The sequence below is a fragment of the Rhineura floridana genome, chromosome 5 (assembly GCF_030035675.1).
Source record: "Rhineura floridana isolate rRhiFlo1 chromosome 5, rRhiFlo1.hap2, whole genome shotgun sequence".
In the NCBI taxonomy this organism is placed as follows: Eukaryota; Metazoa; Chordata; class Lepidosauria; order Squamata; family Rhineuridae; genus Rhineura; species Rhineura floridana.
Genome location: NC_084484.1, coordinates 175,736,122 through 175,753,525, shown reverse-complemented (window position 1 = coordinate 175,753,525; position 17,404 = coordinate 175,736,122). Strand labels below are relative to the sequence as shown.

General features: G+C 44.2%; 1 protein-coding gene across 9 annotated transcripts in view; it reads right to left on the bottom strand.

Annotated features, from left to right (window-relative positions):
* DLG2 (discs large MAGUK scaffold protein 2) overlaps nucleotides 1–17,404 on the bottom strand; it is a 1,398,326-nt gene that overhangs the window by 328,747 nt on the left and 1,052,175 nt on the right. For all 9 annotated transcript variants that reach the window (XM_061628927.1, XM_061628928.1, XM_061628929.1 and 6 more), the window contains 2 exons: nucleotides 8,987–9,131; nucleotides 5,863–6,004 (listed from right to left, as the gene is read on the bottom strand). In XM_061628927.1, the coding sequence (XP_061484911.1) occupies nucleotides 5,863–6,004; nucleotides 8,987–9,131 (287 nt within the window). The remainder of the gene's footprint in view (nucleotides 1–5,862; nucleotides 6,005–8,986; nucleotides 9,132–17,404) is intronic.

The window sequence follows — 17,404 nt, the reverse complement described above, 5'->3', positions numbered from 1 at the left end:
TTCTATACATATACACCCCTCTCCTATCCTCAACAGCTGTTGAACAGAAGATTCGATCCGGCATGGTCCAGAGTGCTCCTTTTTCAAGCGGCTCCCTCGCAGGGAAGCTCATTGAAAAGAAGCACCCCACATGATTGAAATCCTGCTTTCGGTCAGGAGGGGATGGGGAAGGAGACACAACTTCTCCTTCAGCCTCCCCCTCCTGACTTTATGTTTAATTAGGGTGTTAAAGATGAATTAAACATTAGCCCCACCACTGAATTGATCTGCAGCCAGATCTGGGGCGGGGCGAGTAGTGTCTGGGTCAGCCCAGATCGGGGGGGGGAGGGGTTGTGCGCAAGCCTATTAAATACATGTTCCCAAATGTATTTTGTCCCAAAATAGACATTTTTATATGCATTTTTAAGCCAATAATTGTATCACTAAATTCAGAGAAGTGTGAAAGCCAAAGGCCAGCTGTGTTCTGATCCACACATTTGTCTGGTATGCGTGGATTAGGTCAGTTCATATTGGAATTGGTAAAGAATGAATTTTCCAAATTGATTCTGAATTCAAAGGAATAATGTTATGACTAAGGTAGAGATGGGTGAATCTGTCAGTTTTGGTTTTTCTAGACTACTCATTTTTTCCATGTTTACGTTCACTTCACATTTCCATGTTAGTTTATGATTTTTTTAAAGTCCTCCTGAACATTCATCAGCATTTTAGTGTAAATTTCTCCTAATGTACAATCAGGGTGGCCTAATATATACATTTTTGCAAAGCAATCTTCCCTAATGCAAGGCATATTTGTATGTTATTTTCACTAATAGTATACCCTAGTATATGCATTTTTGTAAAACATTATTTGGCTGGAGAACTGCATTGCAAAATTCAGAGAAGCGCAAACCTTGAAGGACAACTGTGTTCTGGTTCACATCTCTTTTTGGAAAGGGTGGTTTTGATTAGGTAGGTTTGCCTTTAAATGCAAACTGATCTGAACTAATCCCTAAACCGAGGACAGAATGCAAAAACGTATCTTCAGACTGGCCTCTACTGGAGATAAAAACTGATGGGCTAGATTGAACTTTGATCTGATCAAATAAATTAATTATTGCATTCTTATGTTTGATCATATAGAAAGAACATACTTCCCTCCCTCCAGCACAGTGTTATTATGAAATATAATCCCACAATCACATAGCAGGCATTGATGAGTCTTGAGGTGGGAAAAATTACACCCAAACCTTGTTACATAATTTATGGACAGGCCACTCCAGCTTTCTTAAAATTTCATATAATTTATGGTTGTTGTTTTTTAAATGAGTGGGATCCAGTCTTAGTTGCAGTTATATCCAAACTGAGTCACAACCAGCTTTTTCACATTGATTTGAATAGTACAACTAACTTCCCATCTGGATGCAGTCATTGTATTTTCCACAAAATGCATTCAAAACTTTCCGCTCCGTACCAACACACATCATGAGATAATGCCAAAGCTTTACATTATTTAGTGTCTTCACATCTACAGGTTGCAAAATTCAGTACACAAGCAGGCAAATTGTTAGAAGTGATTTCGTATAGCATCAAGAAAGCTGCAAAAAGAAAAGATGGTGTTCACACACACACACGCACACACGCACGCACACACACAATCAGTAGCAGAGAATGGAGCCAAAAGCTTATTTTCCAGCCCCCAGTACCACCTCTGGCACACACTGCCTTTTGTTTCTTATTGCGCAAACTGAGCAACACAAAAATATTCACACTGAAATAAGTAGTACTACATTTAAGCAGGTTCACAAGCTGGTGCCCAGAAATCTTGTATTTGAGCACCTCAAGTTACTCTAAGAGAAGGCATAAGATCTTCTCCCTTTCCAGCAGGCAGAAGTGAACAAAAGGGAATAAAAGGATTTTGTTTGTTTGTCTCAAAGATGGATTGCATTCTCTTGCACTCATGAGAATCCCCCTATTGGCTGGCAGAAGTCCCTTTTCCAGTGGGAAACACCTACCAAGGGAAGTCATATCTGCAAAAAGAGAGAGAAATCACTAGGGCCGATATCATAAAGGGAGCTAGAATACGGAACTTCGTCTTGTGCAACGCTCTCCAATTGGGACCACTTCACTCGTTAACAAATGTAGACTAGGTGTTTGGCAGCAAGCACAGCTCTAGAATCCCGGGCGGAAGCAGCAGTGTCAACGTTCTTTGGCAACTAACGGGGCTCCAGCACTCTGGCTGGGCTCACCACTAATGCCTGCCTTAGGCCTTTAACAAAACAAAACAAAAATGTTCTCACTGGGAATGGGTAGCTTTCTGACAATACCCTGGAAGCTGAATTGTTTTTGGCGGAAATGGAAAATGGACACTGTCCCAAAAGGATGGAGGCTGCCATTATGGGAAGTGGCTTCACTGTTGTGCATGTGCGGAGCTGATCTTGCTGCCGCCTTGCCCCACTCCAGCCCCATCCAGGTAAGTTGCAGTGACATTGATGTTGGATGGGTGGGTCCACACCACCATATGCCCCACTACTGGTGGTGGCCAGTTTTCTCACTCAAATTCCAAGGTAACGTCAGAAACAAATCTCAGCCCTGTGTTTCAAATATCTAGTTCCACTGAGAATGTGAATCACCTGTTTCCAAACATGTACACCATGCAGGCAAACTCATCAAAGAGCCATGATGGGCTGCAACTCCCTGCTGAGTGTGCGTGTGGGGGCAAATTAAATTATTCCTTTGTAGCAACTCCTTTGCAGTTAAAAATAAATAAGAAATTATGATGGCTTTTAAGACTTCTGTAAGGCTTTCCAATATGTGTTAAATATTGGCATGCACAACTGCAGGCTCCTGTTTATGGCGAATGAGGGCATGATTACACCCAAAACCAGAGAGTACCCCATACGGTGCCTCGGATGTGATGTCATTTTGGAACGGGGGTTAATAAATGATGGGTATCTAAAAAAAAATAAAAGTGTCTCGGGATCTCTAAACAAAGAATTCACAGCATCTGCACAAAGCATTTCTCAGGAACCTTTGGGAAAAGTTATGAGAGATTAAACTGGTATCAAGCTGGTTTAAATTTGTCCTGTAAATGTGTCAACGTCTCATTTGCTGAGATTGGAGAGCCTGCCACAGGCAAAGATGATATTCTAGAGGGCTTGTCACAACCTATCCATGTCACAGTCATGTCATTCACAAATGCCTGGGCTCCTACTGGAAGGGAGGGCAGGATATACATCTTATAAATAAATAAACAAATAAATAAATAAATAAAATGCTGAAAGCTAGGGTACAGGAAAAGGATATACACATCTTGTGGGAGGGTACAAATTAGGGAAAAAGGTATATGCTGTTGGTCACCAGGAATCCAAACAATCAAGGTGACCACATGCGTTTGATACTAAATGGCAGAAGAAACTCATAGTGGATTGAGGTTGCTTATACTTGTAGCTAGGCCCACATAAGCAGTACACTACAGACATATACAGAATGAAGTCTGCTTCATCTCCAAGTAATGCCCCTCCCATTTTCAAGTGGGGATAAATTTGCCACATACCCCTCCTCTTGAGAAGCCTCGAGTGGTTTCACCGAGGGTAGGGGTAGGAGAGAATCACGTGGGACTTCCTAGCCCAATAGGAATGGGCAAGTGTTTTAATTTAAAAGCTAGCTTTGTTTTCCTTGTTTCAGCACCCTCCTTCCCTGCAGTGGAGGCTGGTGGTTCTGATATTAGTGGGGCAGCGAATCCACTCTGGGTTTAGTCCAAACTTTCAAGGAGCTGTCCAAGGTGCTTTCAGCCTTCACCTCCACCCTGTACAGTGTGGGCACTGCAAGTCGACTTTTATGGGGCTGATTAATAATTTTTTGGCCTTTGGAACTCTTCTTTTTCACCTACTCTACACTGTTGGGTAATCCTAACTGGCTTTTCAGAGTGGCATGGGTATTTTGTTTGTTTGGCATTTAGTCTGGGCTGCATGGCCACTAGGGTTGCCAGGTTCATGGCCTGAGACTGATCCTGTATCTTTAGGAGAAGAGAAAGTAAGCCAAGTGCAGGTGCTCTTGCAGCCCTGTAATGGGAAAAACCACAAGGTGGAATTCTCCCTCCTCCCTGCACAACTTTTAAAGATACAAAAGACCTCTTGGAGGCTGGGCCTGGCAACCAAGAGGTCTTCTATACCTTTAAAAGTTGTGCAGGGGGAAGGGAGAATTCCACCTTGTGGTTTTTCCTATTACAGGGTTGCAAGAACACCTGCACTTGGCTGACTTTCTCTTCTGCTAATGATACAGGATCAGTCTCAGGCCATGAACCTGGCAACCCTAATGGCCACACAGAATGTGGCTGTAAAGATGCCCAGGGGATGGGAAGGATACGTTCCTCCTTTATTTACATAAACCCACTTGCCCAGACTTTTATTATTTGGTTAAATTTGTTTTGCAGATCTTCTAATTTCATTGTATTTAATCAACATAAAAATTTGACCCACTTAATTTGTCTCTCATGTTTTCTTTATGGGTGTGCTGACAATGGATCTTTGAGCAATTTCTTCCACCACAGGTTAAAAAACCATCGGTAGCTGTCTTAAAAAGGAAGCACTTTTGTTGCTTGATGAGCAGGAGCCTGAAGGACCTGGTACTAACTCAGCAGTGTAGCAGGGGTGACAGGGACCAAACTTGAGAACTATAGCTGGCATATAATCTGCAAGCTGCAGACTGGAAAGGCTGTCACAGAGAGGAGGGCCAGGATCTCTTCTCGATCGTCCCAGAGTGCAGGACATGGAATAATGGGCTCAAGCTACAGGAAGCCAGATTTCAGCCGAACATTGGGAAAAACTTCCTAACTATTAGACCTAGGGAAGTGGTGGGCTCTCCAACACTGGAGGCATTCAAGGGGCAGCTGGACAGCCACTTGTTGGGTATGCTTTAAGATGGATTCCTGCATTGAGCAGGGGGTTGGACTCGATGGCCTTATAGGCCCCTTCCAACTCTATCGTTCCATGATTCTACCTGCAAACATTTGCAAGGACACCTTCTTTCATATCCACCTGCCCGCACCTTCAGATCAGCAGGTTAGGATGAAGTAGTTGGTGTGGGGGCCTGGGGAAGGGCCTTTTCCATGGCAGCTCCTTGAATGTGGAACGCCCTCCCTGCTGAGGTGTGTCTGGCCTCGTGCCTTTACCGTTTTAGGTGGCAGGTTAAGATGTATCTTTTTCAGCGGGCGTCTGAAGGAGGAGAGACCTGATTAGATGAATAGACCAGCTGCCGCTGCAATTAATAAATTGCTATCTACTAGCAAGTTATGAGTTGCTGTGTTAACTATTTTGGGAACTGTGTTATTTCATGTATTCTGTTTATCTTATTTTACCTGTTTGAAAATCACCCTGTGGCTTGTGCAAAGGACAGCATATAAATCATTCAAATAAACAAGTGCTGTGAAGAATGTAATGTGTGGGCAAACAGCAAGAAAATCCATGATATTCTGTAAAGGGAAAGGCAAGAAGGAAGATAAGATAAGGGGCTGGTATTTGCGGCAGAGAACAGGATATGGGAATACTGAGGCTCTGGTACCCACGGAGTGGATCGGGGTTGTTACTGGCTATTGAGGCTGCACCTGTTGCCCACCCTTGCCATAATATATCAAGTGCCTCATTAGTCTAACCATTAATTAAACAATGGAGATGGCAATCCATTTCCCCCTCCCAAGGTTAGAATAAGAGCGTATCCTTCCTGATTATCTTGGAAGTCAGCTAGGTGGATGACGGCCTGGTGTCTCTTTCCTATCTAATGAGGTTGTTCATTGCTTTACTGCCAGTGTTCTAATTATGGTATGAAAATCATGTCCCCTGAAGCAAATCATCAATCAGAGGCACTCAGTAAAGACATATATCTGACCTGGTATAGTCATCCTCGAGCAGCATGTGCTTTGGGATAGGTGAATATCTTCCCGGTGAGATGGGAGCCAAAGACGCCTTGTATTCTAAAGTGCCACTGTTGCCTGAAGACAGTATATGGTTTTCCATTGGTGGGGAATAAGCTGGAGGGTCAAAAAATAAAGTGCTATTAGTGGAATTCAACATTATAACATTCAGTGTAGCGTACTTTGTTTTATTTGAACTGGGATGTATCCATTTAGGTCCCTTCAGAATCAATGGAGCATATTAGCCGTGACTTAACTTAAGCCTAATTGATTTCAATGGGAGCTAAGCGCAACTAATTCAGCCTGGATCCAACCCAATCTTTCCAGAGCTTGGAAAGTTCATTTAAAAAAGGAACTAGTTCCAGTTCTAGCTCAAAATGTTCAAAAAGGAACTAATGCCAGCCCATGCCTTTATAAAATAAGCTAGTTCAGTTCATGGTCAGTTCACAGTTCAATTCAAGTTCATCCAAATTTATTTATTTATTATTTCACAACATTTATATACCGCTTGATTATAATAAAAGTTCTAAGTAGTTTACACACACACACACACACCAAACACAAGAGCCTTGGCAATTTTTCTCCAGCAATTAGAATGTTAAGGACTACTGCTCTTAGGTATACAGTTTTTAATCCCTCCCCCAAATCACTGTGATTGACGTGCCCCGGGACAACAATTCACTGTGATTGAATCCTATGCAGCAGGGGGGCACCGAAATAAAAGAGTGACTGTGGACTTCAAAGAGCCCTTAATCTGATTTGACATGCCTTGTTAACAGTGCAATCTGATTTAGGAATGTGAAAACCTAACCAGAATCACACTTTTCCTCTTCCCTTGGAATATGGGGCAAGGAGGTATGTTTCCAGCGAGCTATAATCCCCATTATTTTTTTGGAGGGGGGAAACAATGACAATTATATAGATATAATACTAACATACGTCTGTGTTGTAGACAAGTTCTTTTTTCTTTTTTTAATCATTCTTAGTCGTTACTCTTTTGGATTATGGTTATTTAATTGCAGATATATTTAAACATTTCTTCTTCTATTATTATTATTATTATTATTAGTGATAAAAATCTGAAAAACCATTCCAATCCAGATACAGACTGGGAAAGAGCTCTACTTAAAAGGGATGTAGTTGGGCCACCAACCGAAGTTGTGTGGAATGGACCTCCTGATAAGATGGTATCCGCAGGAGGCCCTAACCTGCAGAGCGCAGTGATCGACTGGGTATATAAAGGGTAAGGCGATCTTTCAGGTATCCTGGTCCCAAGCTGTATAGGGCTTTGTACACCAAAAGCAGAACCTTGAACTTGGCCCGGTAGCAAATGGGCAGCCAGTGCAATACTTTCAGCAGCAGAGTGACATGTTGGCGATACCCTGTCCCAGAGAGCAGTTACGCCGCCGCATTTTGCACCAGCTGCAGCTTCTGGACCAACCTCAAGGGCAGCCCCACATAGATCGCATTATAGTAATCCAGCCTAGAAGTTACCAGTGCATGGACAACAGTGGTCAGGCTATCCCGGTCCAGGCAGGTCTTCAATAGACCGAAAAGACAACAGAGATGGCACCCGTCTAGTATTTAAGGGGAGGGAATTCCAGTGGGTCAGTGCCACAACACTAAAGGTCTGCTTCCCATGTTGTGTGGAATGGACCTCCTGATAAGATGGTATCTGCAGGAGGCCCTCACCTGCAGAGCGCAGTGATTGACTGGGTATATAAGGGGTAAGACAGTCTTTCAGGTATCCTGGTCCCAAACTGCATAGGGCTTTGTACACCAAAACCAGCGCCTTCAACACAGCCTGGTAGATAATTAGCACCCTTAAATGAAGCCCCACTTACCTGCGCAGCATGGATAAGCGGGGCATAGTTGCGATGAGGGAGCGATGCTGCCGCGGCCATCTTCGTTAAGGGCAACGTCGTGTGTCGCAGCGTTATGTGTGCGTGACGTGCGGCAGGGAGGGGAGGGGCCATGGGCCTATTTAAGGCCAGGCCGCCCCTCCTACCTCCTCTTTCAGCGAGCGACGCCCACCCTGCCCTCCCTCTCTTATAGTGTGTTCAATGGTCGCTTTGGGACCGAGTAGGAATTTTTACCCTGCCCACCCTTGTTTGGCGGGCAGGTTTTTTGCCTACTCCACACTGTGAGAGTGGGATGGAATCGGGTTAGGGGGCGTTGTGATTAATAGGTGAATTTGGCTAATTTGGCTATTTTGTTATGGTCGAAGTTTAATTGCCCTAGGAAGGCAGTTTATAATTGGGGCACTGGTGTGGGAAGGTGTGGAAAGGGAAATAGGTAAGGACAGCTCGGTGGCCCCCTTAGGCACCTTTGGAAGTGATTGGCGGTTCCAGAGGCCTGTCTGTCAGAGCTTTGTGGCTTGAGGGCAGGATATGGGTTGCTTTTGGGGCCAACTTAACTCATCCACCCAAGGGTTGTGCAGCCCCGGGGGGTGGTGACCTGAGAAGGCCCCCCTACTCACCTACTGGGTGTGGCTGGCGGAAGGGGTAAGCAGATGGGGCTTGCCCTTGTCCCAAGCAGGGGCTGGTCGCCCGTGAGCTGTACGGCAAGATGCTTGGTTATAGATAGTTCCACACCTAGGTTTCCCTCTGCAGGTCACTTTAAAAGGTGTTTTTGTATAGTTTAATAAAGTGGCCCTTGTTCAACCCAAGCTGATGTGTCCTTGTCTTATTTCGCCCCTTCACTCGCAACTACTGTACCTTGTATCCAAAGTTATCTTGTGGGAGTGGGAAGACTTCTTTTGCTTGTTTATGGCAGCCCCATCAAATCCTTCTGATTTACTCATCCCACTGCAGCACCCTATGCCTGATCCTATCCCATTGCCTCTGAACACCAGTTTATGAGAATCACAGATGGGGTGCTGTGGTGCTCAGGCCCTATTGGCAGGTTTCCCCAAGGCTGGTTGGCTACTGTGTGAATAAGTCTGTGTGAGAGACCCACTGCCAAGCTGCATTCTGATCAAATGAGAAAGGTCTCCTGAACTGTGCCTTGTTTGATCCACCTGCTTCATGCCAAAAAGCAATTGCAAACCTCATGGTAGATAAAATTATAGAAATACATTACAGGCTAGTCGTTACTTACGATGAGTAATATCTGGAGGGCCATATGGATCGGTCATGTAAATAGTGGTAGGCTTCCCAACTTTTAAATAAACTACGTCGGATGTATTCTTCAATATTGCTACTGCTTCTTCATGTGTTACTTCTTCTAAACTGTAATTATTTACCTAATGGGAGCAAAGAAACAATGCATAAGGCTGGTCAGATAATAAAATGCCACTCATCCACATACTAACAAGGATCAATGTTTATTTAAGGAAATCAGTAAGTGATGCCGATTAGGTTATTACAGGTGAGGAGTTTTACAGCTTTATAGGAAATCCCATTAAAAACACAGAAGCCTGGGATAAAAAATGGCACTTAGTTGCACGGATGCTAATTTCATGGGCTTGCAGACAAGTTTCAAAACGAATATGCTTTGCAAATGTCCTTTGCTAACCATAGGACAGCTTGATTTATTGAAAACGATTAGGCTGGCACATAATGATAATTTGAACGAGACAACACTGATGGGATCTCGCAGCATCTCACTGGAAACAGCTGGCAATGCTCTGCAGCATGTATGGCCAAATCATTCCACAGATTTTGCTAGCTCTTTATCATTCACAGCACAGAATGAACACACACACGGCCCACATCGATCCATACCATACACTTAAAGCACATGGAGCTTCTCCCAAAGAAACAGGGGAACTGTAGTTGACTGCTTAGAGAGCTACAATTCCCAGCACCCTTGGAAAATGGAAATGGACTGCCTTCAAGTCGATTCCAACTTACGGCGACCCTATGAATAGGGTTTTCATGATAAGTGGTATTCAGAGATGGTTTTACCATTGCCTTCCTCTGAGGCTGAGAGGCAGCAACTGGCCCAAGGTGAGTTTCAGTGAGCTTCATGGTTGTGTGGAGATTCGAAGTCTGGTATCCCAGACTGTAGTCGAACACTCAAACCACTATGCCAAGCTTTAAATTTATGGTTTGTACTTGACCACATTGTAAGTTATGGCCCTCCTTTTAATCTCATCTTTCCTCCAAGGAGCTCAAGGCAGCATACATAGTTCTTTTCCCTCCTCCTTTTACGTTAACAACAACCTTGTGATGTGGGTTAGGCCAAAGGATGGTGATAGGCACAAGGCGGCTTCATGGCTGAGTGGGGATTTGAACTGGTGTCTCCCCAGTCCTTGTCCATCACTCTGATCCATGGGTAGTCAACAAGGTGCTGTCCAGATGTTGCTGGACCCCAGATCCCATCAGCCCCAGCCAGGAAGGACAATGGTCTCAGATAATGGGAACTGTAATCAGCATATGGAGGCCTCATGTTGGGAGGGGGCATAGCTCAGTGGCAGAGCATCTACTTTGCATGCATAAGGTCCCAGATTCAATCTCCAGGTAGGGCTAGAAATGTCCTCTCTCTGAAACAGCTGCCAGTCGGTGCAGGCAATACTGAGCTCAATGGCCTGACTCAGTATAAGGCAGCTTCCTGTTGCTACCCCTGCTCTTACCACTACACCACACTGGTAGAGCTAGAGGGAGCCCCAGCTGACGAAGCGTCAAGGCGAGTTAAGCAGCAGGGCGAGGAGGCCAGGGCCCCCCACTCTGCCCGTCTGTTCCCTGACCTCAACTAAACCGCAGTCTCCAACCCATTGACGTAATAAACCTTAAACAAAACTATGCAGGTAAGAAGCCAGCAGGGGTGTGGGGGCTTTCCAGTGTTTTACACCGCCTGCAGCATGTACGACTATCTGCCTGTTGGACAGAAGTCGTGGGTGTGCTCTCGGTGCAATGAGCTCCTGGCTCTCCAGGAACGACTTCATTTCCTTGAGGCCAAGGTGGTGGACCTGGAAAAGCTGAGAGAGGCAGAGAGGTGTGTGGAGGAGGCCTTCAGGGACGTTATAGCTGTGTCCCACTCCAACGATGATAGCTCTCCTGCTATCATGGAGAACGATGGTCTCGGGGAAGGAGAGCATCCAGCTGAGGAAGAGGGAAACGATCCCTTAGAAGGGACCCATTCCTTGGGGGATGAGCAGCTATCCTCTCGTGCCGAGGATATATCTCCAGGGGGTGGAGGGATCCTTGTAGTCAGCGATTCGATCATTAGGAACATAGACAGTGGGGTGTGTGATGGGCGTGTAGACCGCAAGGTGTTTTGCCTGCCTGGTGCGAAGGTTGCGGATATCGCCCGTCGTTTAGATAGTTTGGTAGACAGTGCTGGGAAGGTGTCAGTGGTCGTGGTGCACATTGGCACCAACGACATGGGGAAATGCAGCCGTGAGGTCCTGGAAGCAAAATTTAGGTTGCTAGGTAGGATGCTGAAAGTCAGGACCTCCAAGGTGGCTTTCTCTGAAATGCTACCAGTTCCACGTGCAGGACCAGCCAGACAGGCCCAGCTTCGCAGTCTCAATGCGTGGATGAGACGATGGTGTCGGGTGGAAGGGTTCGGATTTGTTAGGCACTGGGGAACATTTTGGGACAAGCCGGGCCTGTACAAAAGGGACGGGCTCCACTTGAACCAGAATGGAACCAGATTGCTGGCACTTAAAATTAAAAAGGTAGCAGAGCAGCTTTTAAACTGACTGAGGGGGGAAACCCGACAGGAGCTGAGAAAGGTCCGGTTCGGAATAAACCTCCCCCCTGGGATAAAAACCAAAGAAACCAGGGAGACCTGGAGATGAGATATGAAATTGAGGAAGCATCCAAACTAGGAAATGTGGTAGTAATGGGTGACTTCAACTACCCGGACATAGACTGGCTGCATATGTGTTCCAGTCATGACAAAGAAGCAAAGTTTCTAGATATTCTAAATGACTATTCCCTAGATCAGTTGGTCATGGAACCGACCAGAGGGACGGCAACCCTGGACTTAATCCTCAGTGGGGACCGGGACCTGGTGCGAGATGTAAGTGTTGTTGAACCGATTGGGAGCAGTGACCACAGTGCTATTAAATTAAACGTACATGTAACTGGCCAATTGCCAAGAAAATCCAACACGGTCACATTTGACTTCAAAAGAGGAAACGTCACAAAAATGAGGGGATTGGTAAAAAGAAAGCTGAAAAACAAAGTCCAGAGGGTCACATCACTCGAAAATGCTTGGAAGTTGTTTAAAAACACTATATTAGAAGCTCAACTGGAGTGCATACCGCAGATCAGAAAAGGTACCGCCAGGGCCAAGAAGATGCCAGCATGGTTAACGAGCAAAGTCAAGGAAGCTCTTAGAGGCAAAAAGTCTTCCTTCAAAAAATGGAAGTCTTGTCCGAATGAAGAAAATAAAAAAGAACACAAACTCTGGCAAAAGAAATGCAAGAAGACAATAAGGGATGCTAAAAAAGAATTTGAGGAGCACATTGCTAAGAACATAAAAACCAACAACAAAAAATTCTATAAATACATTCAAAGCAGGAGACCATCTAGGGAGACAATTGGACCCTTGGATGATAAGGGAGTCAAAGGTGTACTAAAGAACGATAAGGAGATTGCAGAGAAGCTAAATGAATTCTTTGCATCTGTCTTCACAGTGGAAGATATAGGGCAGATCCCTGAACCTGAACTAACATTTGCAGGAAGGGATTCTGAGGAACTGAGACAAATAGTGGTAACGAGAGAGGAAGTTCTAAGCTTAATGGACAATATAAAAACTGACAAATCACCGGGCCCGGATGGCATCCACCCGAGAGTTCTCAAAGAACTCAAAGGTGAAATTGCTGATCTGCTAACTAAAATATGTAACTTGTCCCTTGGGTCCTCCTCCGTGCCTGAGGACTGGAAAGTAGCAAATGTAACGCCAATCTTCAAAAAGGGATCCAGAGGGGATCCCGGAAATTACAGGCCAGTTAGCTTAACTTCTGTCCCTGGAAAACTGGTAGAAAGTATTATTAAAGCTAGATTAACTAAGCACATAGAAGAACAAGCCTTGCTGAAGCAGAGCCAGCATGGCTTCTGCAAGGGAAAGTCCTGTCTCAGTAACCTATTAGAATTCTTTGGGAGTGTCAACAAGCATATAGATAGAGGTGATCCAGTGGACATAGTGTACTTAGACTTTCAAAAAGCGTTTGACAAGGTACCTCACCAAAGGCTTCTGAGGAAGCTTAGCAGTCATGGAATAAGAGGAGAGGTCCTCTTGTGGATAAGAAATTGGTTAAGAAGCAGAAAGCAGAGAGTAGGAATCAACGGACAGTTCTCCCAATGGAAGGCTGTAGAAAGTGGAGTCCCTCAAGGATCGGTATTGGGACCTGTACTTTTCAACTTGTTCATTAATGACCTAGAATTAGGAGTGAGCAGTGAAGTGGCCAAGTTTGCTGACGACACTAAATTGTTCAGGGTTGTTAAAACAAAAAGGGATTGCGAAGAGCTCCAAAAAGACCTCTCCAAACTGAGTGAATGGGCAGAAAAATGGCAAATGCAATTCAATATAAACAAGTGTAAAATTATGCATATTGGAGCAAAAAATCTGAATTTCACATATACGCTCATGGGGTCTGAACTGGCGGTGACCGACCAGGAGAGAGACCTCGGGGTTGTAGTGGACAGCACGATGAAAATGTCGACCCAGTGTGCTGCAGCTGTGAAAAAGGCAAATTCCATGCTAGCAATAATTAGGAAAGGTATTGAAAATAAAACAGCCGATATCATAATGCCGTTGTATAAATTTATGGTGCGGCCGCATTTGGAATACTGTGTACAGTTCTGGTCACCTCATCTCAAAAAGGATATTATAGAGTTGGAAAAGGTTCAGAGGAGGGCAACCAAAATGATCAAGGGGATGGAGCGACTCCCTTACGAGGAAAGGTTGCAGCATTTGGGGCTTTTTAGTTTAGAGAAAAGGCGGGTCAGAGGAGACATGATAGAAGTGTATAAAATTATGCATGGCATTGAGAAAGTGGATAGAGAAAAGTTCCTCTCCCTCTCTCATAATACTAGAACTCGTGGACATTCAAAGAAGCTGAACGTTGGAAGATTCAGGACAGACAAAAGGAAGTACTTCTTTACTCAACGCATAGTTAAACTATGGAATTTGCTCCCACAAGATGCAGTAATGGCCACCAGCTTGGATGGCTTTAAAAGAAGATTAGACAAATTCATGGAGGACAGGGCTATCAATGGCTACTAGCCATGATGGCTGTGCTCTGCCACCCTAGTTAGAGGCAGCATGCTTCTGAAAACCAGTTGCTGGAAGCCTCAGGAGGGGAGAGTGTTCTTGCACTCGGGTCCTGCTTGCAGGCTTCCCCCAGGCACCTGGTTGGCCACTGTGAGAACAGGATGCTGGACTAGATGGGCCACTGGCCTGATCCAGCAGGCTCTTCTTATGTTCTTATGTTCTTATGTTCCACCCAATAGATTTTAACCAACTAGTCAATCTAAATAAATGAGCTTATTAACAAGACATTAAAACTGTTTGGAGATGAGGACCACATTCATTCCAAACATTTATCCCACTACTATTCCACTTTAAACAGTCATGGCTTCCCCCAAAGAATGCTGGGAAGGGCAGTTTGTGAAGAGTGCTGAGAGTTGCTAGGAAACCCCTGTTCCGCTCACAGAGCTACAATTCTCAGAGTTCCCTGGGAAGAAGGACTGTCTGTTAAACCAATCTGCAGCTCTGTGAGGAGAACAGGGATCTCCCAGCAACTCTTATGTCTAGCATCCAGTTTACTAGACTGGCCAGCCAGATAATTCCAAGAAGCCCACAAGCAGGAAATGAAGCCAGTAGGCCTCCTAGGCATTTTCCTAATGCCACCATGCAATGCCCCTGGAATAATGCTGCACCATTGTTCCAAAGAGGCATGGGAGTGGGGGTGGGAAGAAACTTGACTAGCAGCACATGTGTCAACTTCACAGAAAAGGGAGGGCACTAGTGCTATGCCCCTCTGCCACTAAAACCACACACTGGAGGTAATTTTTCTCCAGAAGCATTTTCTTCCTTCCAAGGCCACATCTGCACTATACATTTAAAGCATTATGATGCCACTTTAACAGTCATGGCTTCCCCCAAAGAATCCTGGGAACTCTCATTTGTGAAAGGTGTTGAGGGACCTCCCTATTCCTCTCACACAATTCCCGGACTGGTTTCATAATCAATCCCTCTCCCGAGGGAACTCTGAGAATCGTCGCTCAGTGGCAGCGCAACTGCTTTGTATGTGGACGTCCCCAGGCTCAAACCTCAACATATCAAGGTAGGGCACAGAAAGATTTCTGTCTGAACCCCCAGGGAGCTGCTGCCAGTCAGTGTAGACAAGGGATAGAAGATCTGTCCATTTTAGTTCTCTGTTTTTTCATTTTCATTTCTCCACAATTCTGCAGCAATTCGCAAATTTTTGTTTTAAAAAAACCTCATGAAAATTCTTCAGCATTTTAAAGTCCATTTCTCTAAATAAACAGATATTTGTATGCAGTTTTGACTAATGCGCACATGATTGCAAGCAATTTCTCCTAATATAATGCATTTGTGTGTGTTGTTTTCAATATGTGTTTTTAGGCCTGCTTTCCCCTAATAATATTCATTTTTGTAAATGTTGCTTAGTTGAAGATCTCCATCACAAAATTTGGGTAAATGCGTATTTCAAAGGATGGCTGGTTTCAGTTCTCATATTGTTTCAGAATGTGCTGATTCAGCTTTAAATGTGGTCTGAATCAAATTTCTACCACATTCCTTATGCCTAGTGAGCCACTTTAATAATTTGGAAGTATTCAAACTTTATCTTGGAAACAGAGAGCCCCTCCATGCAACTTGGTTCCTCCAAGCAACTTTTCTCTGAATTCAAGAAACTCAAGCTGCAGGAATGTCAGAAGAAAGAGTAGAAGGCAAGCAAAGAGTTCCGAGGAAATATACAAATTTTATTTAAATTTCTTGTTCAAGTGGAAAATTGCCCTTTACATCTGCTGTATGCAACTCATTGGAATTTGACTGGGTTATAAGTGAGAAGAAGATGAGTGCCGATTTTGTGCTGTGGCAAAGTCTTCCCTTTCTGCGAAATACTCTTGAAAATCATTTCTGTTTCTTCTCATGCTTGTTGAAGTGCAACAGTAGTGAATGCTCTTTAGTGAACATCTGTGAACTTGCTGGCTGTAATTGGTCTATTGCTGCTCATTCATATTGCTTTTCTGAAGCTCGGTGTGATTTGGAGAGCTCTAAAACGAAAGCAGCTTTTGTTGTTGTTGCTGAAGGCCTAAAAAATGCTTTAAGAAAGTGAGCCTATTGTTGCACTTAATTGTCTATGCATTGTCTTTCAAACTACAGAACTGAATGGGCTGCAGCTGCTGACTGGGCATAGCAAAGGGTAAAAAGAAAAAACCCAGAAAAGATTGTTACATTTCTTTGCTTTTTACAGAAAGCTACAATGCTGGCAGACTTGGGAATATCTGGTTCAGTAGGTCAGCAGGTTTCCTTTGGCTCCGGAATCAAACTGCAAACACAGACCCACCCACCTCCACCCAGTAGGAACGGAGAAATCAGTCAATTTCAGTTTTCTCAGCTTTTCATTTTTGAATCATTTAGAATACAATTCTCCACTTTTCTGCAGCAATGAAAATTTGCCATCATTTTAGCATAAATTCCTCATAACAAATACATTTCTATATGTAGTTGTGACTAATATACACAAATTTGCAAGCAATCTCCCCCAACATAATGCATTTTTGTATGCTAGTTCCATTGATATATGCATTCTTATACACATTGGTTGGTTGGAGAACTGCATCACAGAGAGAAGTGCAAATTTCAAAGTATAATTGTGGTTCTGTTTGTGTAGTAGTTAAGGGAAGTGTAAATTAGGTAGTTTCTCATTAATTGCAAACAAACTGGAATTTCTCCCACATCTCTGACACACCAATACACTCAAACTCACAGAGAATCATATGATACCAAAGAAAATCTACCCAGAAGGGTTAAGTCACTAGGTCCCTTGCAATCCTGGTGTAGACCCTGCAATCTTGGACGTAGAAGAGGATTCCATTAAGGGCCCAATAGTTGTGGGGGCCTAAAGCAACCTTTCCCAACCTGTGGGTCACCAGATGTTGCTGGGCTACAATTCCCATCATTCCTGACCATTGGTCATGCTGGCTGGGGCTGATGGGAGTTGTAGTCCAACAACATCTGGGGACCCAGAGGTTGGGAAAGGCTGGTCTAGAAGGAAATGATGTGCTTTAATGGGAACTCTGGGATATTCACCCTTGAGGAATTAGATGAGCACACATTTTAAAGAGAGCTGAGCAAACAAGAACCAAACAGAGAAGAAAAGGGAAATGACGTATGCTGATAAGAGACGCAAAAGTGATTCCTATGGGTGACCAAGGCAATCGGCATAAGTTAGTATCTTCTGCATAATCATGTAATGAATTGGATCACACTCTTTTCACAGCAGAAAATGAGAGGAACACTGTGCAACTGACAGCTATTCCCCCTGGTAGTTTGGTCAGATAGAAAAGGCATTGGAAGCAATCAAGATGA